The following is a 24,024-nucleotide window of genomic DNA, read 5'->3' as shown; positions in this document are numbered from 1 at the left end:
ATTACAAGCGTGCGCCACCACACCCTGCAAACATAAATTTTTTTTTTTTTTTTTTTTTGGTGGTACTGGGGGTGGAACCCAGAGGCTTTCTACCTCCAGGCTATACTCCCAGACCTTATTTTTTATATTTTATTTGGAAACAGGGTCTCACTAAGTTGCTGAGAGCCTCACTAAGTAGCTGAGTGTGGCTTCAAACCCGTGCGATCCTCCTGTCTCAGCCTCCCAAGCGCAGGGATTACAAGCGCGCGCCACCACGCCCGGCTACAAACATTAACTTTTAATGTCAGTAATAATTCCGTCAGTTATGGATCTTCCTGGTCATTTCTCAGATGAGGCTGGGACGAGGGCCATAAAAACTCTTTGCAAAGCCTTGGTGACTGTCCTACGACCCAGGTTTAAGTCCTTGCTTTGTTGCTTACCAGCCCTGAGACCTTGAACTCGGCATAGGGAGTCTCTGCGTCTGCTGCCCCATCTGCAAATTGGACAGGATGCATACAAGAAGCCGTCTGCCCCGAGGAGCAGTCCCACCTCTTAAGAGCTGCAGTAATGAAGCGCTGTCAAGTCCAGGTCCAGACTGCATGGAAGAGTGGAGCATCTGACCAGGACAGACGGGGCAAGCTGGACATGGACAGACAGGGCAAGCTGGACATGGGCATAGGAGGCTGTCATCACCCATTCACTGGACAGGTGCCCTGGGGTAGGTGGTGTTTTCAGCCCCTTGAACACAGAAGACACTGTGCCTGGCCTCAGGCGACTTCTCTTGGCAAAAGCAGCTGTGTAGACAGGTGACTGCTACACTGTGTCCTAAGTGCTGTCCACGGACAGAGGCCAGAGTACAGTGGGAGTGAGGGAGGGGGAGGTTTTATGGAGAGAGGCAGAGTGGAGTGGGTTTGGGGGCAGGTGTGTGGCTGGAGTGGGAAGTCAGCTCATGGTGGGCTTTCTGTACTAATAGAGGAGTTGGATTGACCAAGATAGTAAAAAAATAAAGAGGCATGGATGTCCTTCATCTGGGCAGAGACTGATGACATGGACACTTAGGGCTCCATTTCCATCAGGAATAGTTTTCGGGTGTCCCTTCAGTAATGGTGCATGGTTGCCTGAGCACATGCAGGGCCCTGGCATTAGGGGGTGCAAGGACATTGGGTGCCCCTGGGCCTATGAGAGATGGTCAGTGGGTGTTTCCCATTTACCCTGCTGGCCCCTGCCTGGGCTATACTCCAGCACCACTCCTGAACCAGTTCCTGCTGGACCCAGCCCAGTCTTCTCTTCCTGAAGCTTTCCTGTCCCCTGGTATAGGTAGTACCCACAGGTGCTGTGACTCTTACCTCTCATCACGCTGCTGTTTCCCACTGAGTGCAGAGACCCTGGAGACACAGGGCCTGAGCCCAGGGGGGTAGGGGACAGTAGGATTCCTGAGCAGTGTGGGATGGTTTGTATGTGGCTGAGTACCGATGGGGGTCAGCCCTGGTTGAAGAAGGAAGGTGAACTTTGTGTGGATGGAGAGAGGAGCTCCTTTCTGGAAGCCAGCAAGAAAAGACATACACAGCTTGCATGCTGCATGCGTGCACATCTGCAGAATTTGTATTGTCCTGTAATGGGTGGCCATCTGTTCTTTGCCTTAATAAGCAAGCCTGTCTAAACAAGGCTGGTTCCCAGCCTAGTGGGGCACACAGGAAAATGTCAGCATATGTTTAAGTCTCTGGGATCTTTCTGGTTCCTGGCTACCAAGTCAGATCATTCTCTGCTGCTGGAGACTGGTCCATGGTGCACTTTCCTGGCCCACTTCTTTTGCTAAAGATTAGGGAAGCTATTTAGTCCATGTGCTTAATAGTTCAGTGAACAAATCAATGGCTAGGGGACATTTTGACAGTCATCCTATAAATGTAACATGTTTGTGAAAATTGAAAGTCAATCCACACCAAGAAACTGGTTGAGGCAGCTGGTTTAAGGGGTTACATGTCACACCATACTGTTAATCACTCACTGCAGCCCCAGCCTGATGCCCTTTGTGGGCTGTGATCTGAGTCTTGATGTCTGTGATGAGTGTCAGTAGCCATGGCAAGGAGTTGGGGCAGGAAGGCCCTGGGAGTCTACCAGGGACAATTCTGTTGTTGGAAGGAGGATGAGGCAGGAGTTGGGGCTTCTCTTGCAGTTGTTTGCTAGTCAGTACATTGTTCTTAGATTGGATATGACATGTGCGTAAACTCAGCCACGTGTCCTGAAGTTGCTTCATTAGGGTTGTATTCATGATCTACGTCACTGACAGTACTGCTGTTTTATCTTCATCTGGGGCCCTTTGGGAGTGTCATTTGGGTTCTCTGGGCAGCAGCATACCTGGGGCTCACCTTGTTACCTGTTATAGCCTTTGTCCTGAAATAGTTCCTTGTTGCTTTTGGCAAAGCATCATCAGAGGGAAAAAGAAGAGCCAAGCTGATAGAGGGGCAGGGGCAGGAGCCGAGCCCAACTCTAATTGCTGAGCAGGTACAGGAATTAGAAGTGGATGCCTAGGTGAGAGGAGAGTGGCCTGGATCTACTGACCAGTTAAGCCAGGACTTTGATGATTTCCCTAGAAGTCCTCAGTTACTCTGCTATGGAACCAGAAACGGACTTCTGGTTCTCAGGAGAGGTTTTTTTTTTTTTTTTTTTTTTTTTTTTTCCTTCCTTATGGAACAGCTGTGAGGGCATAACCTTGATCACATTGTTGAGGGCAGGAAGAACCACTTGCTGTAGGGGGTCTGGTCCTTAGACACTCTCATGTGCCATTCACAGGTTAGCTGGTCTTGCTGGGACCACATGTTTAAAGGGAAGAACAGGATTCCACCTGCTTTTTAAATGCGCGCGCGCGCGCGCGCACACACACACACACACACACACACACACACACACACTGAGGCAATTTGGGCCCGCATTAACTTAAATAACATAGGATATAAGGCATAATTTTAGGCTCAACCCCTACTCTCCAGGGACAATCACTGTTCACAGCTTTTCACCTGCTTTTAACATTTCAAAGATAGCTGTCAACTTCTTACTTTTAAAAAGGAAGAAACACCTCTGGCTCTATAGAATATTCAAGAATCTCATGTTGAGCTGAGATGGTGTGAATGAAGAGCATTTTAACAGAAACAGCTGTTAGTCTGAAGCACATGCAGTTTGGGTACAAAAAGAAAATTATTCAAATTGGACACTTTGAATGATTTCCAAAGATGATTTAAAAAGCTTGGCACTGTTCCTGAGAAAAAATTTCCAGGGACACAAGTTAGGACATGAAGAATTTTACAAGGAAAGAAAATGCTTCAAGTTACTTTGCCGTTTCTGAGACCATTGAGGAAGCTGCCCGGTGTCCCCACCCTTTATGGTTAGAACGTTCTTTGCCCTGTGCCCCGCACTGCTCCCTCGGGTGGAACATTCTTCTTTCAAGAGTGTTTTATAGATCCCAGAGTTGATCAGAAATGACTCTCCCTCCTTTGTTTGTCAAACTGCAGACCAGCTCATAATGGAGGGCGGGCCCAATGCCCTGGGCTGCCTGCATCATTCTTTGCTCACTGTTTTCTTCCTGTTGAATTCCCTATTTCAGTGAGGCTGGAAAGCACCTTTTAACCTTAAGGGAAAGTCAAGTTTCCCTTCACTTAGCAAAAAAGGTCATGGGAGCTTTTCAGTTGCAACCAGGTCTGTGTGGTCCAAAGCTGCAGCTCCTGGGGTACACAGGGATGGCTGGGAATAGCCCAATACACTGATGTTCAGCGCATACTCCACCTCAGATTGTATCCCCTTGAATGGTTTTGATGTAGGATGCAAGAAATAAATAGGTAAAAAGGAGAAAGACAGTAACAGAAAGAAAAAAGTGAAATAGAACTTTAATATACAAACCTGGTGCTAAAGTGCCTCAAGCTTCACTCCCTAAATCAGTTCTTACCAAGGCCTGTCTCCCCCAAATTCCTGGGGAATGTGTAGATCCTAGAGTTAACAGAAACTATGATTGCCCTATGCACTTTTAACAAGACAGATACGATCCCTTGAGAAACATATAATTTAGGACACTCTCCAGCTTATCTGTTAATCAGACTAAAAAAGATCTCAGTCAGACTGAGGACCCTAAGGAAGACCAGAACATCACCTCGGGACCACCAGACTAAGGTCATCCTCACCTACCTCCCCTAGCCCACCCCTCATGAAAGTCCCCTGTGAGAAAAGAGCCTGCACTCTCCAAAATCTCTCTCTTAAATGGCCCACATTCACCCTTAAATATGCATTTCCTACTTTCCTAAATAAATCCCTGGGTCTCTAAATGGGGTATGCTGAATTCTTTTCTTTTTTTGGTGGTATTGCAGGTGGAACCCAGGGGCTTTCGACCTCCGGGTTATCCTCCCAGATCTATTTTTATATTTTACTTGGAAACAGGGTCTCACTATGGTTACTGAGAGCCTAAGTAGCTGAGGCTGACTTTGAACATGTGTGATCCTCCTGTCTCAGCCTCCCAAGCGCGGGGATTACAACCGTGCGCCACCACACCCGGCTTGCTGAATTCTTTTCTGTCACATTAGCCAAGGACCCCCATCAATTCTGAGTTGAGGAATCGACCCATCACCCCAACATCTTCCTCTACTTTTTACAGTTAACCCAAACTTCCCCTGATGAAAATGGCTCCTTAGCTTTCATTCTCTCTGGAGCTTTGGGCCTTTCTTCTGTCCCTCACTCTACCCTGTTTTCACCTGGCCTGGGCACTCAGCACACTGTTTTTGTCTCTCATACTCTTGTTCAAAGCACAGGTTCTAGGGCCACGTTTCAGGTCTTACCAGAGCACTGTTGGGTTTTAACTGATAAGAGTGTAACGCTAAAATACGTTAGAGGGACATAGCTACTGCTTTATGTTACCTGGTTAGTTTCCAGAGGGAGGTGCAGGGCTTTCTCTTCCTGTCAACCTCAAAATGTTTATTATGATTATCACAATAATTAAGGATGAAAGACTTGGGCATCTCCACTAAGTCATCCCGACCCTGAAATGATAACAAAATTATATTTAATGCCTATCCAAGATTTAATATAATTTCAAAGTTTTTTTTTTCAGTGTTTGAGTATTTTTGGTTCACTTGCTTCTGAGGAATTCTCTTACAACACACTAATGTGGGTTTTCTTATTTTACAACAAATAATAGGTGTATGTAATTATGGGGTACAGAGTGAGTGTATTATGTGTACAGTGTGGAATGATTAAATCAAACTAGTATGCCGTCACCTTAACTTATAAATTTCCCCTCCTCAATTAGCCAACATGTCAACATTTACCCCCTTCTCTTTCTCCCTAGTCCCTGGCAAAAACCATTCTTCTTCCTGCTTCTATGAGATTGTTTTAGATTCCACATAGAACATGTGACTTTTGTCTTTCTGTGCCTGGCTCATTTTGCTTAACATAATGTCAGTCTGGTTTTTCATTTTGTGTATGCATGTATATATACAATATATATTTATGTGTATACATGTATGTGTACTCTATTTTCTTTATCCATTCACCCACTGGTAGACAGGTAGATTGATTCCATATTTTAGCTACTGTGGATACTGCTGCGATGAACATGGATGTATAGCCACCTCATTAACATACTAACTTCAAGCTCTTAGGAGATATATCCACAAGTGGAACTGTGGGACCTCACTGCCTTTTCCAGTGACAATCTGTCTCCAAAAAACACCCCCCCCCCAACTTGTATTCAAGGGTATCTAATGCTTCTTTAATGAGGAATGTCTGCCTTGCCACAGTTAGGGGCAAACACACTGAAATTTAGGCCTAAATGGCTGTTATCACTTCCAAATGTGAATCTTTTAATATTTTTATCGGTTCACTGTGGTCATACATCTTAATGGAGTGCAGGATGGTAGAGACATACATGCACACATCACTCATTTAGCTCTTCCCCAATCTCCCCATCCCTCCTTCTCGTTTGGCTTACTGATTGACTTTGATATGTTTGTGAATGTACATCATGTACATTAGGAAATTTCCCTCTTCCCCCTTTCTATTACCCTGTTAGTTTGCCTTATTTGCTCACCTAGTTTCTCATTCTTCATTTAGAGTTCCTCCTATGACCCATTTTCTCCCTAGTTTCCACATATTAGGGAGAGCATCCGATTTCTTACTTTTGACTAATTTCACTTAGCATAAATGTTCAATTCTATCTATTTCCCTGTAAATGACATAATTTTGTTCTTCTTTATGGCCGAGTATAATTCAAAAATACAAAGACCAGTGGAGCACAATAGAAGACTCAGAAACAAATCTGCACACTTATAGCCAATTGATTTTTTTTTTTTTTTTCATTTGCAAAGGGCCTAAGTAACTGAGGCTGTCTGTAAACCCGGATCCTCCTGTCTCAGCTTCTCAAGTACTGGGATTACAAGCATGTGCCATCATGCCTGGCTAGGCCAAATGATTTTTGACAAAGGGGCCAAAAACATACACTGGAGAAAAAGCCTTTTCAACAAATGGTGTTGGCAAAACTGGTTAACCATATGCAGAAAAATGGAAATAAACTTCTTTCTTACTCTGCACAAAAGTCAATTCAAGATGGATCAATGACTTGGTAATCAGACTAGAGATCTTTTAGCTCCTTGAAGGGGGTATAGGTCATAGGCACAGGTAAAAACTTACTCACCAAATGTGGATCTTAAAAAAAACAAACCTACATTGTTTGGGTGTATTAGTATTATATATAATAGTGGATTTTATTGTTACATATGTATACATGCAGAAAATGTACTCTGGTTGCTGTTATTCCCCAGCCAAATGTGGGTTTCTATTGTGAGAGGTAAGAGGACAGGTAGAGTGAGCAAAACAGATCCCACGGGAGGGGGAGAGCCTGCAGGAGCAGCAAGAGTGCTGAGGGGCTCTGCCTTTGCCAGTGCTCAGGGCTGGAGATCAGCAAGGCTTAGGATGGATCCAGCTTGTCAGCATCTGTTCTGTGCCTTGAAATTTTGCAACAGATTTCCCAGAAGGTGGTGCCTTGCTTCCTTATTCTCAGCCCCACACCAAGCACTACCACCATAGCAGGGCGGCCACGAGTGCAGGCCGCTGCAGGAGCTGTGCAAACCTGGGGTGAACTTAGCTCAGCGGGAGGAGTCAGGCTGGGAGGACCTGAAGGCCCGCCCTGCAGTGTCACAGGGTGGGGTGACTTCTTGCTTTCCACGTCTTTCTCAAATTTTAAGCTTCTTGTTAAGCACTTCAATGATTTTTCTCTCATGTATTTTCCTTTTTACAAAAATTACTTATAGGTAGATATACCACACTGAAAAAAAAAATACCTAATTTCCCATTTTTTTAACCAAATGTTTTTCCTGCCACTTTACTTACATCATTTCTCCAACTATTCTACTTACATGAGGCAGTTGGCCATACAACCTGAAGCACTCGAGGGTAACCTGATATGACATGAGCAGCCTTATGGCACTTGGTAGCCTTTCAAGAACTCCTAAATTGGGAAGAGGTCCGCAGGTGGAGATTGAATGCTCTGCACAGTAGGTCGGGACACTCCCTATGATGCTGTTCATGAGGCTGAGCCACATACCTCCTCCCACCAAAGTGCTAACTCAACTTTTCCCTTCCAGCTTGTGTGGACACGCCATGTTCCCAAGGGCACTTGGCACATTTGCTCATTCCCTTGGGACTCCTGTTCCAATTACTCTGGATGCTCCTTTTGTAGTTTCTGAATGACTCTACCTTCAGATGTTAAAAGTGTTATTTTCCAGGATTTAACTATTATTTAAGAGTGCCTGCTAGGTGTGGTTACACACACTTGTAATTCCAGTATTTGGGAGGCTGAGACCTGAGGATCACGGTTTGTGGCCAGCCTCAGAAACTTACTGAAGCCCTCCGCAACTTAGTGAGACCATTTCAAAATAAAGAATAAAGCTGGGTGTGGTGGCACACTCTTGTAATCCCCACACTTGGGAGGCAGAGACAGGAGGACTGTACACGTTCAAAGCCAGCCTTGCTGGCTTAAGAGACCCTGTTTCTAAATAAAAATATAAAATAGGTCTGGGAGTGTAGCCCAGAGGTAGAAGGGTTTCCAGGAACCCTAGTACCACCACCAAAAAAAAAAAAAAAAAAAAAAAAAAAAGGGCTGGGATTATAGCTCGAAGGTAGAATGCCCTTGGGTTCAATCCCCAGTACTGCAAAAGAAAAAAAAAAAAAGTGCCTAATAAAGATGTTGACCTCTTGTAGTGACTCACTTAAACTATTAACAGTATTGCATTAAGGAGGAATACCTGACTTAGGTATGGCTGTGTCTAGCCCTGCCTGCTCAAAGTTCAGCAGGGCCAGGTGTGTGGATGCACACTTATAATCCCAGTACGCAGAAGGCTACGGCAAAAGGACTGCAGGTTTGTGGCTGGCCTCTGCAACTTAGTGAGACCCTGTTTCAAAATAAAAAATGGAATATAGCTGGGGGTGTTGTTCAGAGGTAGAATGCTTGAGTTCAGTCCTCAATACTGAAGAAAAACAAAAAGTTCAGCAGGGTCAGCAACATCTCACTAGTAGATCCATCCATTACTGCCCACCAGATACGTCTAGACCCATGTGTTTCCCTCTATCCTCCCCTACGGTTGGCACTAATAATCCCTTATGAACCGATTATATTTCTTACACTCCTTTTGAGTTGTCAGGCCATATCAAACCAGTAGCACTTTCTCACTTCTACTCACATCCCTGTGTGGGAGTCTATTCAATATATGTATAGGCCTTTATGCTTACAAAATACCTTTCTAAACAACCAGAAGGCCCTTTATAGTTCATGTGGCTTTAAAACCACGCAGCCTTGCTGGGCGTGGTGGCGCATGCTTGTAATCCCAGCATTCGGGAGGCTGAGACCGGAGGATCCCGGTTCTCAGACAGCCTCAGCTACTTAGTGAGGCCCTTTGCAACTCAGTGAGACCCTGTTTCAAAATAAAGAATAAAAAATAGGGCAGGGGGTGTAGCTCAGAGGTCGAATGCCCCTGGGTTTCATCCCCAAAACTGCAAAAAATAAAAAAAAATAAAAAAATAAAACCACGCAGCCAGTAATCCTTTAACACTTCAGACAACATCTAAAAACATATGGATATTTGCCTTTTTTTTGCCTAAAGCCTATAAATAATAAATAATTGCTCATCTGTAGTCCACTCTGTAAATGATATGGGGAAGGGGACAAAAACTGTGATGTTAACAGGAGTCAGGAAAGTAGAGATTCTATTATTTTAGAACTATTATATAAATAATACCTTTATATAACTTTTTTTTTTTGGTGGTGCTGGGGTTCCTGGAAACCCTTCTACCTCTGGGATACACTCCTAGACCTATTTTTATACTTTTTAAATTTGGAAACAGGGTCTCTTAAACAAGCGCGGCTAGCTTTGAACCTGCGCGATTCTCCTGTCTCTGCCTCCCAAGTGCGGAGATTACAAGTGTGTGCCACTACGCCCAGCTATAACTCACTTTTATATAGTCTTATCTTAGGCAAATCAGAAAAAAAATGTTATTGTAGAATAGTTACTAAGCCAGGAATGGAGGCACATGCCTGTAATCCCAGTACTTGGGAGACTGAGACAGGAGGTTAGCAGCCAGTCTCAGCTACATAGTCAGGCCCTCTGCAATTTAGTGAGACACTGTTTCAAAGTAAAGAATAAAAATAGGGCTGGGACTGTAGCCTGGAGACAGAATGTTGGGAGTTCAACCCCCAGTACCACAAAAACAAAACAAAAACCCTTATTTTTGAGATCAATTTTTCCTGTTATCACCGTTGAAATTACACCATTTTCTTTTATTTGATACCATCCAAAAATAAATATGAAATTTAGGTTTTAGAACAGACTAAAGACAATATAGGCTCTTTACTACTTCACTTTAAAATCACACTGATGAGCTGGATGTGGTGGTGCATGCTTGTAATCCAAACATTTGGGAGGCTGAGGCTGGAGGATCCCAGTTCGCAGATAGCCTCAGCTACTACTTTGTGAGGTCTTCTGCAACTTAGTGAGACCCTGTTTCAAAATAAAAAATAAAAAACCGAGCTGGGGGTGTAGCTCGGAGGTAGAATGCCCTTGGGTTCCATCCCTAGTACTGCAAAAAGCAACAGCACCCCCCCAAAAAAAATAAAAAACAAAAAAACGCCCAACACACTGATGAGTGTGGTGCAGATCCATGGTAAATATTTGCCTAACATGTGTAAGGCCCTGAGTTAAACCTAACCCAGCACCACAAAATGAATGATAAAATCATCCTGATATCAAAATCACTGTGCTACTGTATGAAGATCAAGATAAGGTAGTGAAAGATAGAAATTTGACATTTACATCTTTTCGTTAGAGAAAGAACCACTGGCTGTTAAAACTTACATACTAAGTGTGTGTAGTTAACCTTAGCCCTATGATGTGAGGTTTTATTACCTTCATTTAACAGATGTTAATACTGAGTGAAGAGAGCTCAAGAAACTTGCCCGAGGTCACATAAGAAATCAGAATATAATCGAGGTTCAGAAAGACTCTAGTTACAAGTACCACTGTATTATCACATTGTGTTATGTTGGAAAGAGCCCAAGATTCTTTTTAAACAATTCCTTATTCAAATGGTGTGCATATGGTACAGATGGAAAAAGACGACCAATCACCATCTGGCTTGGACCTTTATTATTTCAGATATAAGCATCCTATGTTCTTTGAAATGGTTAAAATAGTTATTTCTGTAATATTATAATAAATATTTCTCAAAAATAGCAATCAGCTTAATAATCACAAACTTCTTCCCTTTCACTGATGACTTACAAAAACAATTCTTCTGTACCAAAAAACTTACAAATGTTAAAAGAAAGCGATTTCTTTCTTTCTGCTAGAAGAAATTAATGAAGCACATTACTGATTATACTTTTGACCGACATATCTCAAAAAGACAACTAGTTTTGCTTTGCTTTTTAAGTGTTTAGTCTTAGAGGAATGCAAGAAACCAAAAGTCTTAACAGAAAAACTGCTTGGCTTTTTAGACAAAGGCCTCAAAGCCTAGAGATGAGAAAAGCAGCATGTATTCAATTAGACACTCAATAAATATGCAACAAATACTCTGAAATTACAAACATCTTTTGTGTACTTGAGAAAAAGCAACAAATTTCATGCTCTGAATATTTTACCTTGAGAATAGCTTTAAAGATGTTTTATTTTAGAAGATTCAAAATAAAACCCACATATACATAATTCCATCAGTTTCTTCATATAATTTAACATTCTGGACTGTCTTAACAAGTCAATAATTCTATCTATACTGTAAAGAGAATACTGAGAAGCAGAGGAAGAGAATGAGTCCCCTGTTTCTTTGTTTTATAAACGGAGGTAAAACAGTTTGTTACCAAATACTCATGTCTCTCAATGGTTGCATCACCATCACACAAAACCAAGCCTTAAGTATATATATACAGAAAAGACTGCAGGTGACCTTTTAATTCTCTGATAGCTATACCAAAACCCATACTTATCCTGTGTCCCCCAAAATATGTAGGCAAACACAAGTTTGCTTATACTAACATAATAAACTTAAAAAAATACTTAAATTCTTATGACATAAACCTTGGATTTCACATTTGCTAAAGTGTTTTGGAATTTTAAAAATGAGAGTTAGAAATGTTATGTGCTTATTTGAAAGAGAACTACTGAATTTATTTTCTAGAAGGAAATGCAGATCTGAAGGATCACATTACTGGGGTATTTCAAACACGTTGACGTATTCTTAACTTCTATGCCTCAACAAAAGCTGCTTGTACAAACTAGATAATGAGTATCTGCTCCTGCTAAACAAGCAAGCGGGCGATGCAGGAGTAGAGCAGCCAGAGGCTGTAGCTTCACTTCTTTTTGTTGCCACTAGTTGCTAGCATGGTTGCAACTCGCATAAATATATTTAGTGTGTCCATGTAGATTCCCAACATCCTAGAAAAGAAAATTACATCCATCATATGTAATGCAATTCTAATTATAACACACTAATATAAAAAAGCAATATCCATTATTTGCTGTCACTGTATGAAATGGAAATCTATCTCTAGATGAAAATGGAAATCCTATAGAGGCGCAAACAAGACAACCTAAAGGAAGAGAGAGGGGGGAGGAAGGAAAATCTCTAAATCACACAATGTACTTGAACATATCGAAGTCAACCACTAAGCCAAGCAAGGGAAGGAGAGATGGGGAGGGAATGGGGTGGGAACTGGGTAGGGGTTAAAATCAGTGACGTGTACATGTATGTACACACGAGTTTTTTACCCCAATATGATGAATATAATGCACCAATAAAAAAATAAAAAAAAAAAAAGATGATTAGTAGGCCAACTACAGAAGTTCTAAGCTGAAAAACAGTCAAGATTCCTTCTGGTAGACTGGTCTCGTAGATGTTGAAGAAAGTTTCAAGCCAGGCGTGGTGGTGCACGTTTGTAATCCCAGCGCTGGGAGGCTGAGACAGGAGGATTGCACAGGTACAAAGCCAGCTTCAGCTACTTAGTGAGGCTCTCAGCAACTTAGTGAGACCCTGTTTCCAAATAAATATAAGCGTATAGCCTGGAGGTAGAAAAGCCCCTGGGTTCCATCCCCAGTACCACCAAAAACCAAACCAAACTAAACCAAACCAAAACAAAAAAAGACAGTTTCAAAAGCACTGTTCTATTCTGACACTTTACTATGAGTAGAATTACCCTGCAAAAAATTCTAGGTGATAATAAGAGAAAACCAAACACACCTTTGTAAAAACTTGTTAGACACAAGTCTGGCATTTTTAAATATATCTGTTTCACCTCTCTGAAGAACACTGGTACCAATCTGTAAGCTTTAAAGCAACATTTTTTTTGGTGTGTGTGTGGTACTATGGATGGAACCCAGGGGCATTCTACCAGTACCACCAAGCTAATCCACTGGCCCTATTTTTATTCTTTATTTTGAAACAGGGTCTGAGTTGCAAAGGACCTAAGTAGCCGAGGCTGTCTTTGAACCACGATCCTCCTGTCTCAACCTCCCAAATGCTGCTTGAGACTACAAGCATGCATCACCATACCCAGCTCAACAACATTTTATAATTCATTACATTTTTATTTTTATATAAAGAAAAACAAATTACTTTAAGATATGTGACAGATACCATGAAATTCTAGAATATTGAAATTAACCTACTTTGGTAGAATCTGAACAAAGGGGAAAAAAAGGCATTATTATATAATACCAAATGTCAACTGAGGTTGAATATCTCCAAAATATGATCTTTATAATAAAAAATTTCAAATTTTTAGAATTATGTGACTTTTTCCTTAAAAGCTCAGTGAATTATTAACATTCACCAATGAACAGTACTTGATTAATACATATCTTTTCTTCAGTTATAAAACCTACCAAATATATGCTATCAAAAAAATATATATTTTTTTCAGTATTGGAGCATTCTACCTCTGAGTGACACCCTCAGCCCTATTTTTTATTCTTTATTTTGAAACAGAGTCTCACTGAGTTGCAGAAGGCCTCACTAAGTAGTTGAGACTGTCCATGATCCACGATCCTCCTGTCTCAGCCTCCCAAATGCTGGGATTATTAGCATGCACCACCATGCCCGGCTAGCTATCAAAATATTGATCAGGAAGACCACACACCCTAAGACTAATTTAAAAAAACAGGAAAAATGCTCTGAATTGAGTGTATACCTAAATATTATACTTAGTTGCAATATAATCAGTGGTTTTCTGGAGATATATGTATGTATATATATGAGTAAGGGGGACAAAAGACTGAATTGTAACAAAAATAAAATAGTAAAATTTGATAAAGCCATTGTGGCAAGTTGAATTGTGTCCTCTCAAGTTATGTCGAAGATCTAATCCTGGTACCTGTGAATGTAACCTTATTTGGAAATATGTTTGGAAATATGATCTTGGCAGATATAATTAGGATATAAGTTAGGATGAGATAATACTGGAGCAAGATGAGCCTTTACTCCAATGATTAGGTGGCCTTTTAAGAAAAGGAGGAAAAGCTGGGCGTTGTGGCGCTCGCTTGTAACCCCAGTTCTTGGGAGGCTGAGACAGAAGGATCGCATGTTCCCAGCCTGACTCAGATTCTTAGTGAGGCACTCTGTTAACTTAGTGAGACCTTGTTTCAAAATAAAGAATAAAAAATAGGGCTGGGATGTAGGTTACACACACACACACACACACACACACACACACACACACACACACACCCCAAAAGCACGAGCAAGACACATAGGGACAAAGGCAGGTGAAGATGCAGGCAGACTAGTGATGCACCTAAAAGCCAAGGAATGCCAAGGACTGCCAGCAGTTAACAGGAAGCTAAGAGAGGCATGGAGAGCTTCTCAGAGTTCTCAATTAAGGTGTCCCTGATGACACCTTAATTTCAATACTTTTGCCTTCTGGAACTGTAATAGAATATAAAAATCTCTTGTTTTAGCCACTTAGCTTGTGATACTGTTATAGTAGTGCCCTGGGAAACTAATAGAGCCATTAAAAAAAGTTATTAACAAAAACATAAAACAGAAAGTAAAGTTTACTTACGAATTGATAGGATCATATCTTTGAACGCCATACATGGGTGTTATTTCTGCACGCTTGATGACTTTCTGAGTATCATACAGAAGGAACATGCTGAAAAGAACTAATCCACCATACATTGCCACTGAGTACAGAGAGGCACCAGCCACAGAGGTAGGTGGGAGAAACATAGAGCCTGAAATCAAAATAGAAAAAAAATTAACTTTCTTTTTTGTAAAAAGGAATTTCCTATAACTGGGTTTATAATTTGAACTACTTAAAGAATCTCTTTGGTATATTGTACAGGTAATAAGACGTGACCATGTGTGCTAACTTATTTACATTAGTTAAAAATCTCAGTATTCATTCCTACAGGGGAATGAATTCCACTTGTTCCCATTACAGGAAGCATCAACACAACTTTTAGGTCCTTTAGGTCATTTTACATGTATTCTGTTAACCTACTAATGCTGACCAAATGCCAAGATTTTTATGATGTCAAATTATAAAACACTCAAAGCAGCATATATTTTCAAAAATGGCCATTTCAGAGTTAAGAACACAAGAATCAAGATCTAAGTGTCAAAGCAAAGCAGCTTACCCAGTGAGGACACAAAGACAAGGCCCAGGCCCACTCCCAGAGGTGCTCCCATGTTCAGAAACTTCTCACTAGGTGCACACATGGCCACAGTGGAGAGGCCTCCCACAATGCCAGCTGTGTACCAAGCAGCTCTGATGAGAAGAGGGCCCCCTATCATGGTCAGAGGAGCAACCACTGCACCCATCACACCTGGAGAAAGAGCAAAGGAAAAATGCCACTTTCAAAAGTGCTATATTACTGTACTGTACCTTTCTGTCAAGCAATATGATTATAGAAACTCTTCCCTTTAGATAATACTACTCTTAAATTCCACAACCCAATCCCATCACTGGATTGATTAACAGTACTCCTAGGTACATGGTCACAATTCACTAAAATGAATATAGAATTTCGGTAACTTTGTAAATTTCCATGTAGCTCAGATCCACTATTTGGATCTGAGCCCACCACCAGTTTTTACATTTTATAGATATAAATATTGGAGTAAAAAGGCTTAAAATAAATAATTCATGGTCAAAACCACAGCTTCCAAAAGGGAGTAGGGTAAAAAAAAAAAAAAAGAGTGGGCTGGGCGTGGTGACGCATGCTTATAATCCCAGCATTTGGGAGGCTGATATAGGAGGATCCAGGTTCGCGGTCAGCCTCAGCTACTTAGTGAAGCCCTTTGCAACTCAGTGAGATCTTGTTTCAAAAGAAAGAATAAAAAATAGGCTGGGGGGTGTCGCTTGGCAGTAGAATTCCCTGGGTTCCATCCCTAGTTAAAAAAAAAAAATAAAAAAAGTGTATGATGGTAATCTGAATACAAAGAAATTTGTAGAATACTGTTGTTCCTTTGCATTATGCTATCTAGCTTATAATTTTAGTTCAGATATTTATAAACATCTTTATAAAATTTATAGTGGAAAGCACCACTAATTTATTTAACAAAGGTAAATGAAAATCAACTGAGAAAAATAATTTTGGATAAGGTTTTATTTCAGTGCTGAGAACAAGTTACCCTTTTAAGTAAAATTTAATCCCACAGACCAGGCACGGAGCTGTCTTCATCCTGAATCTTCGGTACCAGCGTGCCTCCTATGCAAGAGTAGCAGCACTTCTACATCAAGTTATAAGGTACACTGTACTTAAGATGACATTAGCTAATCTGAAAATACCATTTGCTCTAGGAAAGATAGTGAACAGAGTTTTTACATGACATTTCTACTGGGAATCCCAACAGTTTTGCAACTGGCAGCAAAATATTTAACAACTTTTTCTTCTACTCTCAGTTTTTTCCTTTTCTTTATTGTGGTACTGGGGATGGAACCCAGAGGCATTCTACCCCCAAGCTACACACCTAGTCTTATTTTTTTTCTTTATTTTGAAACAGGGTCTCACTGAGTTGCAGAAAGCCTCACTAAGTAGCTGAAGCTATCCACGAACTGCAATCTTCCTGTCCCAGCCTCCCAAATCCTGGGATTACAAGCGTGTGCCACCACGCCCAGCTTCAGTTTTTTCTTTCTATATGCAGCAGACAAAAAACAATGGATAAAAGCAAGTCTCTAAATATCAGATCTAAAATCCTTCTGATATTCAACAAAATTGACAAAAGTACACATTGCATGCAATGGACTGCCAATGTCAAGTTCAACTTTAAGCAGCAGAATTAATTTTTCAAAGCAAAGGTTTGGCAATAATGAAACCAGTAATGACTGCAGAACTACACACCTAAGTTACTTCCACTAACTTAACCCATTTATAACTGTGAAGAGCCACTCAAAAAGGTCAGTGTTCAAGGCTATCCAAGAGTAAAACAGAACATACCAGAATGTAGCAACCAAGCAAGATGCTTTGGACCTGGGCTCTGCTCATATGGTATTGACTGTACCAGCATTCCAGCTCCAATCATGGCTGCAAAGGTTGCGCCAATTGTCTAAAAGACACAGGATTGTGAAAGACTCTTAAATAAAAACAATGTAGAAACTCCTGAGTTTCAAGCATAACTAGTCACTTCTAATAAGCCAGTTTTGGAAAGATAATAGTAAAATCCTGTATATATATATTTTTTTTTCAGCACACTGAAGACAATAGGCTTACTTCAGTTTGGTTAAGTTAGCAAGAGTGCCCCCTACTGCCAAATATGGAGTTTTGCAGACAGTTTCAAAGTACATGAGTGGAACCTGGCATCATCATCTCTGAACAATTTTATTGTTGGACAGAGGTGAAACAAAACACCTTCAAGAATCCCAGGATAATTATTGATTAAAATATATATTTTGGTTTAACACAAATAGCACTTTCTTTACTAGGTAATATTTCTCTATATATAATATTTCCTGGATTCCTTATTTCCTAAGTAATCCTGAAAAGCAGAAGGTAAAATATCATTTACAACACATAAAAGAGTATGGGAAATAAGACCCCACATTTCTATCTTTCTAAGTTTATGGATGACTTGGTCCTTGTTCCTTTTCTTTGCCTAACTTAGATTTCCATTGTTAAAACATTTAAATATTCTTTGTGCACGACAAGAAATGTGTACAATGGAAGAAAGGCAGTGACAGTCAATCTTCAAGAAACATTGGATAGAATCAAGTAGCAGATATGCTTTGTTTGGCTGAAACACTTGAAACTTAACTCTTAAAATAAGTCCCTTTTCAAATCAAGTTTTCCTACCAAGCGGTTTCCAGCTCAAGCTGTTTGGTGAATTCTGACTGCCCCTGTTTTCTTCTAAAGTAAAATATGTTAGCCTTCAAGAGATATAATGGAATAAATGCCTAATAGTCCAAGACAGAACAGTCTCAGCTGATTTTGCACTTTTTACCTCTTCCTGCACATCCTGTACCATGTACTCTAGTGAATCTCTCCTATTAGATAGACAATAGGTGCTATATCAGAAATTATATTTTCATATCTAGCAAAAATTACAAGTGTTTAAGAAATATTCATTGAGAGTCAGGCGTGGTGGCGTACACTTGTAATCCCAGCATTTGGGAGGCTGAGACTGGAGGTTCGAGGACAGCCTTGGCTACTTAGTGACGCCCTCCGCAACTCAGTGAGACCCTGTTTCAAAATAAAGAATAAAAAATTGGGCAGGGGATGTAGCTAGGAGGTCGATTGCCTCTGGGTTTCATCCCAGACTCGCAAAAAAAAAAAAAAAAAAGGGAAATATTCATTAATTTTTTTTTTTGGTGGTACTGGGGTTCCTGGAAGCCCTTCTACTTCTGGGCTACACTTCCAGACCTATTTTTTATATTTTTATTTGGAAACAGGGTCTCTTAAGCCAGCGTGGCTGGCTTAGAACCTGTGCGATCCTCCTGTCTCTGCCTCGCGGGGATTACAAGCATGTGCCACCACGTCCGGCTATATACATTGAATTTAAACCTTATATTGTGCCAAGAAGTTTAGGAATAGTGGCAACACTTTCTACTCTTTTGTTGTGGTTGTTTTGATTTATACTGCAGAGAGCTACATGGTCAGTCCTTTTTGTTTTGAACCAGGTTCTTTTCTTGTATCTGTGATTCTCCTGTCTCAGCCTCCCAAACACTAGGATTCCAACTATTTTACTCTTAATAATGTAGAATGCTTTATATTCAGCCAAGAATAGGTAAGAATGTTTTTCTCAATTTGTCTCAGTTCTAATAATTCATAAAAAGTCACCTGAACAAAAATTTGCTCAATATAGTTATTCCTCCATTTAATACCCTCCCTAATATATTACATCTAATCTTTTGATCTCTAGATGAAAAAGAAAACAAGGTGACTTACCACCCAAGAGCCTCTCATCATGAAGTTCATGAGAGCAGGAGTTCTAGTTACTGCCAAGGCAGATAAAGCTGTTAAGCCAATACTTCCTGCTAAGTACATGTAGGTAGAGTGAATTCTATCTTTCACATACTGAGGCCAAATTCTGTAAGAAACACAGCAGTTTATGGAATTACTGATGTGAATTTTGGTTGACTCATTCACTAGTTTAGGTAACATTAAGACAAATCACTTTAATGCTCTCAATCATGTATGTTTATCATAGTAATTTTGCACACTTTGGAGTTACTAAAAAGATTAAATGACACAAAACACAAACACATATAAAATATAAAACACATAACACTTGGTGCATACAAAAATGCAACACATTTTTTTCTCCTTGCTTAAAACATACAAAATCGATAAAAAAAAAAATTCTTTAGGTGTGAATAAATATATACCAAGGAAGCAAGAGAAGATTCTACTTGAAGATTCTACTTTCATGCATATACAGAGATGAAGACTAGATATAAAATACTCCAAATGTAACTAAAGATTAAAGAATAAGAAGAAAATTGGAGGTTTTGGAATCATTCAGGAATATACTTACACAGCCTTTTCAAGGGCTCCAAGCTCATTAGACATTCCTAAGCCATAGTAGCATAATGCACCAAGCCCAACAGCAGCTCCTCCAGCAACAAACCACCTTCCCATCTGATCAACTGCAAAACACAGGAGGAAATATGAATTAATACTGTCATGTCTTGATTATCTTATATCTTAAAGTGCTGGAATAAGGCCTTCTCAACATTTTTGAAGGAGATCAATTAATTCACTGTGTGTCTTCATGATTTTTAATACATGTGAAGATACAGAAATGTTCTCAGAGTAAGATGAATAAAAAGATACCCTAGAAACAAAGGTGCAATAATCACTACAGAAGGGAAAGATCAGGCAGCTCCAGCTGGTAATCATAGCTACCTGAGAGCTGAGGCAGGAGGATCACAAATTCGAGGTTAGCCTGTGCAATACAGTGAGACTGTCTCAAAATAAAATAAAATAAAGGGGGGGGGGGCTGCAGATATAGCTTAGTGGTAGAGTGTTTGCCTAGTATGCCTGAGAATCTGGACTCAATCTCCATTACTGGGGGGTGGGCTATAGGGGGAGAGGAGGCCAGATTTGGTAAACTTTAATCCCATTCTAACAATATGGGAGGCATGGTAGGGAGGCTGTTTCTATAGACATGGAGATACATCCATGACACACATTCCTTTATTAATATGATTTTGGGGTATGATCTCATGAAGTTTTTATAAAGTAAAAAATGAGAAGGAATTGTCAAGTCACACATACTGTGTCTAAAGTGGTATCAACAAATATGAAACTTTACATGAGGTCAAGACAAAGAACCAAAGAAAAATGTAACCAGTGTTTACAAGGCAGAGTTCAAGGAGAGGATATTCTTCATTTACAGTACTCAACTCTACCTAGAAAGAGGGAGACGTTTATCAAGACCACTGTACTTCCTTCTATCTGAATGTACTGAGAAAGTCACTATGCTATTACTATTAACATATGATTTACTCTTTTGGGTCAACCTACAATCAGAAAGAAATGCCCAAAGAACAATGATTAGGGCTCTCCAATTATTAGGGAACAGTGGTATTCTTTGATTAGCTTTGAGAAGATCAATAATCTAGTTTTTGAACTGGTAAAGTTAAAATCCAAAGCATGCCATTCTGTAAGCCCGAAATGGGCAATTTGAGAACCCTTCTTTGATGGCTAGACTTTTATTAACATCTACATTTTGGTGACATCTTCTTGATGTGAGATATACACAATTTTTACATGCTTGAATGAAGATCCTATAAAACTTCAAATGAACTTCTTTAATAAGACTATGCCTTTTAAAGTCATGTATAGTAAATGATGAATGTAAATTTTTACTGGATGAAATATAACTTGGAACCACTGAACCAAATCTTTTTTGAATCATCATTTTCCCGAAAACAATGTGGTCTTTCTTCTAAAAAATGCACATATACAAGCTTGCAGGTATTTTTAGGAGGGTGTTCATGGATCTCTTAAAATATCATGGACTTCTTCAGGTTAAAAACTAAAGACTGGCTGGATGTGGTGGCGCATGTTTGTAATCCCAGAGCTTAGGAGGCTGAGACAGGAGGATTGCACAGGTTTGAAGCCAGCCTCAGCAACTTAGTGAGACTCTCAGCAACTTAGTGAGACCCTGTTTCCAAATAAAATAGAAAATAGGTCTGGAGTGTAGCCCGTAGGTAGAAAGCCTCTGGGTCCCATCCCTAGCACCACAAAAACAAACAAACAAAAAACCCCCCAAAACCCCAAAAGAACAATAATAAAAAACTAAAGACTGCTACTTACTTTTAAATACTTTTTCCATTGATGGTTCCATTGCAGCCTCTTTGAGTTCTTGGCCAGTTCTTCCACGGCGGATACCAATTCTTGTCTTGGTGGCATATTCCTGATATAAATTCAAAGGCACATGTTATCCATGCCAAAAGGGTATATTTAATAATAAAAAAGAGGCTTTCTTTATGCTATAAAACTCTAATTAAAGAAATTTGGTAATAAGTATAATTTGATGTCAGTAAGAAAATTAGTAAACCAAAAATAGTATTTAGTAGACAATTGTGCTTCATCTTCATAGTGATTCACAAGTTCATTATATACATAATTTCTTAGTTTGAGTTTCAGAATAATTTTCTCATATATAAGTTATATCATTTATTTACATACCTAGAATTAATTTAAACAGTAACTGAGTATCAGGATGAGAATCTATTAATACTTTAAAAAATGTACTCAATAAACATTTGCTATGTTTTATCATCTAGGCAATGGACTCAAGAACACAAAGCCCGGGGAAACATTGGTGGTTTTGGCTTTTTTGATGGTTGGAGCTGTTGATTTAAATGGAAAAATGTCATCTTTTTCTGGCTATTGTATATTTTCCTTAATTACTTTGCATTTCAAAACTTATACTTACTCATTTGAATCTCAGAGGAAAAATTTGTTATAAAAGGAAATGGGCTCTAACCTGACAGATTTTATCGTTCTCTAAACAAGAGCTGAAATAATATCTTTAATAGCTTATTAATAAGTTATTGGCCAACTGGCAATATTGCCATGTTCTTAAGCATTTGAGTATAGGTCTCAATCACAATTTCTCTGTTGTACCATATTAACTCTCAATCACTTACTACTTACTCTCAGTTATTTGAGTAAGAAATCCTAAGTGCTGTAAATAAAGAGACTGCTATTATTATTTCCTGTTTCAGTAAATCACTTTAAAGTAGCAACCTTCATATTCTGGCAAAACTTCCCCAAATGCCCTCCCCTCTCTACCCAACACACAGTAGTTCCAGGGACACAAAGGGAGAATGACAGACAATATAAAAACATTCAGATTATCTTTACTCTGCTGGGCAAGAGCCATTGATTCTTTGTGATGGAATTTTTCACAACTGGAGAGGCCTTGGTGAAAGCTGGCTGGAAAACCCTGGAAGGTACTGTCCGGAGACACACAAGCCTTGCAGCCAGCATGGTGACAAACCAGGTTTACCAAGCAGATCTGAAATGCTAAAAAAGACAAGACAAAAAAAAAAAAAAAACTCATTAATTTAAAGAAGGACAGGGAAAAGAAAAAGGCTAGATGGAAATTATCTTTTTAGTAGACAAACAGAATAAAGCAAGTTCTTTAATTTTCAATGATTTTTTGAAATCACTGTTTTTTTTCTAATTTAAAAAATAAAACCTTTTAAAACTCAATTTGAGGGCTGGGATGTAGATCAGTGGCAAAGCGCTTGCCTGGCAATCCCCAGTCCAAAAAGACAAAAAAAAAAAAAAAAAAAAAAAATCCCCTTTAAAACTCAATTTGTGATGCAGCCACCAAATTAGGTTTAAATCCCAGTTTGGCAATAAAAGAATTTATGACTGCAACACAGAATGGATGTTATTATCTTTATATGATTACAGAGTTTGCAATAACTTTTGAGCACAGGAAAAATGTCATTCAACGAAAAGATGAGTAACTCTTCCTGGAAGGTCATATTGCATGACAAGGCTAAAAGGACATTAAGAGAAACCAAATATATAAATTGCAATTAAAGAGATCAAATATGACTTCCATTCATGGTAAGAGACGAAGACATGCAAATTAAGAATATATGTCATAAGAGATAAAGATATGCAAATTAAGAATATATTTCATACACCTTTCTACAACTACATAAAGAACATCCAATCTTTCAAAACTCCATGAGAAACCAAGCTTCCTTCATGTTAGACACCTTCATGTTGGACACCTTCAGTAGTATATCCCCCCAAATTTCGATTCTCTTAGCTCCAGGGCAGAGTACACCAGTTAATGGTTAACCATTAGTCAGCTTAATGTTTTCCTGTAATAACAAGGTGACTATGACAGGTAAGAATGTGTAACAAGTGTAACCCAATAAGCTCCCTCTGCCAATGGTTTGTACTGAATATTAGGCAAATGACCATCCTTTTATTTTCCCGGCCTGTAACATAAAAAAACAACAACAACAACAACAACAACAACAACAAAAAACTGGACTGAAACATCTCTGATCCTAGGACTACCTGCTTTCAAAGTGCCAAAGATATGTCTTAAAATGTGGACTCCTGGATCTTAACACTGCTCCTAATGAATTTATTTCTGGTAATGGAACCAGGAATGTGTTTTAACTAGCACTCAGAAGCTAAGAATAACTTTAAAATAACTGTCTCCGCCACTGGAACAAAGAAAGTTGTGCAATGCCGAGTAACTGGTTTGGGGGAGCATACTGAGCCCTTCTGGTACTTTCATGCCATTACATCATCTGAACCTGCACCTTCCACAGTCCTCAGCTCACTGACTGGGCAGAGGCCAAGCTCAGAGTGGCCTTAGGTCGAGTAACATCCCATAGTGGGAATCCATTCGGTCACATGTTAGAAGTGACCTTGTGTGGTTGCTGGACCTCTGAAACAAGTACCCTAGCTAATTTTACAGAAAATACTACCGGCCCTTCTGTAAGGCTTTAGGACTCGGAGCCTGTCCTTTTACCCAGCCCGCAGGACCACAGTGACCCCGGCGGGAAGTCTCGGGCCCCCCAAAGTCAAAGCACAACCC

At 39.8% G+C, this 24,024-nt stretch overlaps 1 protein-coding gene across 1 annotated transcript; it reads right to left on the bottom strand.

Annotated features, from left to right (window-relative positions):
- Positions 1 to 11,799: 11,799 nt before the first annotated feature.
- On the bottom strand, positions 11,800 to 22,439 carry GHITM (growth hormone inducible transmembrane protein; the record flags this gene model as incomplete). The annotated part of the gene is made up of 8 exons (XM_080693984.1): positions 11,800 to 11,936; positions 14,558 to 14,729; positions 15,135 to 15,323; positions 16,938 to 17,046; positions 18,882 to 19,023; positions 19,471 to 19,582; positions 21,258 to 21,357; positions 22,314 to 22,439. The coding sequence occupies 8 exons, from the start codon at positions 22,437 to 22,439 to the stop codon at positions 11,852 to 11,854; spliced, it is 1,035 nt and encodes a 344-aa protein (XP_080550110.1). The 3' UTR covers positions 11,800 to 11,851.
- Between the last annotated feature and the right edge of the window lie 1,585 nt (positions 22,440 to 24,024).

The sequence above is a fragment of the Muscardinus avellanarius genome (assembly GCF_963383645.1).
Source record: "Muscardinus avellanarius genome assembly, chromosome: 4".
Lineage (NCBI taxonomy): Eukaryota > Metazoa > Chordata > Mammalia > Rodentia > Gliridae > Muscardinus > Muscardinus avellanarius.
The sequence above is the reverse complement of the archived record's forward strand: the minus strand, read 5'-3'. Positions and strand labels throughout refer to the sequence as shown.